The sequence below is a fragment of the Leuciscus leuciscus genome (genome assembly GCF_965113295.1).
Source record: "Leuciscus leuciscus genome assembly, chromosome: 20".
Lineage (NCBI taxonomy): Eukaryota > Metazoa > Chordata > Actinopteri > Cypriniformes > Leuciscidae > Leuciscus > Leuciscus leuciscus.
In genome coordinates, this window is record NC_138744.1 from 38473576 (window position 1) to 38476075 (window position 2500).

The following is a 2500-nucleotide window of genomic DNA, read 5'->3' on the forward strand; positions in this document are numbered from 1 at the left end:
ACAGATGCGCTTTTATGATGGACAGATGCACTTTTATGATGGACAGATGCGCTTTTATGATGGACAGATGCGCTTTTATGATGTCTAGATGCGCTTTTATGATGGACAGATGCACTTTTATGATGGACAGATGCACTTTTATGATGGACAGATGCACTTTTATGATGGACAGACGCACTTTTATGATGGATAGATGCACTTTTATGATGGACAGATGCGCTTTTATGATGGACAGATGCACTTTTATGATGGACAGATGCGCTTTTATGATGGACAGATGCACTTTTATGATGGACAGATGCGCTTTTAAGATGGACAGATGCGCTTTTATGATGGACAGATGCGCTTTTATGATGTCTAGATGCGCTTTTATGATGGACAGATGCACTTTTATGATGGACAGATGCACTTTTATGATGGACAGATGCACTTTTATGATGTATAGATGCACTTTTATGATGGACAGATGCGCTTTTATGATGGACAGATGCTCTTTTATGATGGATAGATGCACTTTTATGATGGACAGATGCGCTTTTATGATGGACATATGCACTTTTATGATGGATAGATGCACTTTTATGATGGACAGATGCGCTTTTATGATGGACAGATGCTCTTTTATGATGGATAGATGCACTTTTATGATGGATAGATGCGCTTTTATGATGGATAGATGCGCTTTTATGATGGATAGATGCACTTTTATGATGGACAGATGCGCTTTTATGATGGACAGATGCGCTTTTATGATGGATAGATGCACTTTTATGATGGATAGATGCGCTTTTATGATGGATAGATGCGCTTTTATGATGGATAGATGCACTTTTATGATGGACAGATGCGCTTTTATGATGGACAGATGCGCTTTTATGATGTATAGATGCACTTTTATGATGGACAGATGCGCTTTTATGATGGACAGATGCTCTTTTATGATGGATAGATGCACTTTTATGATGGACAGATGCGCTTTTATGATGGACAGATGCGCTTTTATGATGTATAGATGCACTTTTATGATGGACAGATGCGCTTTTATGATGGACAGATGCGCTTTTATGATGGATAGATGCACTTTTATGATGGATAGATGCGCTTTTATGATGGATAGATGCGCTTTTATGATGGACAGATGCACTTTTATGATGGACAGATGCGCTTTTATGATGGACAGATGCACTTTTATGATGGACAGATGCGCTTTTATGATGGACAGATGCGCTTTTATGATGGACAGATGCGCTTTTATGATGGATAGATGCACTTTTATGATGGACAGATGCGCTTTTATGATGGATAGATGCACTTTTATGATGGACAGATGCGCTTTTATGATGGACAGATGCGCTTTTATGATGGACAGATGCACTTTTATGATGGACAGATGCGCTTTTATGATGGACAGATGCGCTTTTATGATGGATAGATGCACTTTTATGATGGACAGATGCGCTTTTATGATGGACAGATGCGCTTTTATGATGGACAGATGCACTTTTATGATGGACAGATGCGCTTTTATGATGGACAGATGCACTTTTATGATGGACAGATGCACTTTTGTGATGGACAGATGCGCTTTTATGATGGACAGATGCACTTTTATGATGGACAGATGCACTTTTGTGATGGACAGATGCGCTTTTATGATGGACAGATGCGCTTTTATGATGGACAGATGCGCTTTTATGATGGACAGATGCGCTTTTATGATGGACAGATGCGCTTTTATGATGGACAGATGCACTTTTATGATGGACAGATGCGCTTTTATGATGGACAGATGCGCTTTTATGATGGACAGATGCGCTTTTATGATGGACAGATGCGCTTTTATGATGGACTTCCAAAGACAGACACCCATTCACTGCCATTGTAAAGCTAGGAAGAGCCAGGACATTTTTTTATATATCTCAGATTGTGTTTGTCTGAAAGAAGAATGTCATATACACTAGGATGACTTCAGGGTGAGTAAATCATGGGCTAATGTTCAGTTTTGGGAGAACTATCCCTGTAAGCCGGGTTCACACTGTGCGATTTATAATAGTCCTTTACGAATGTTGCTTGTCAGACTGTACGAACATGATCCTCGCTGTAGTCCATGTCACACTGTAAGAGCTCAGTTGTCATGAATGTCAGACTGTACAACAGTCAAGACGTGTTAAAAACGGACGCACGCAGTGGTTTACATCATCAGTCAATGACACGCTCGGTGGCGGTGAGCTGCGTTACACACGGGATTGAAACAGCGGCTACAAAGAAATCTCTAACGTTAATTTTGGTCTCGGCTTGTCTTGAAAAACGAAGCCGATTGACGGAGGTCGGAGGAGAATCACTGCAGGACTGAGGGTCAGATCTTCTGACACGCCAGAACTTCATCAAAGGTCAAACTCCTCTCAGACGGCCAGGATGGCACAGTGTGCAACGGCTTGAGTTTAGTGAACGCTGATGATGATCACTCACCAGTCAGGATGATGTTGGGCACCATGTGCCG

General features: G+C 41.2%; 1 protein-coding gene across 5 annotated transcripts in view; it reads right to left on the minus strand.

Annotated features, from left to right (window-relative positions):
* LOC309483431 (CREB-regulated transcription coactivator 2) overlaps positions 1-2500 on the minus strand; it is a 32415-nt gene that overhangs the window by 6026 nt on the left and 23889 nt on the right. For all 5 annotated transcript variants that reach the window (XR_014200563.1, XR_014200564.1, XM_082149255.1 and 2 more), the window contains one exon: positions 2470-2500. This exon is cut by the window's right edge and continues 132 nt beyond it. Coding sequence is in view for 3 of the 5 variants with exons in the window: in XM_082149255.1 (XP_082005381.1) it covers positions 2470-2500 (31 nt within the window). In the remaining 2 variants the exon portion in view is untranslated. The remainder of the gene's footprint in view (positions 1-2469) is intronic.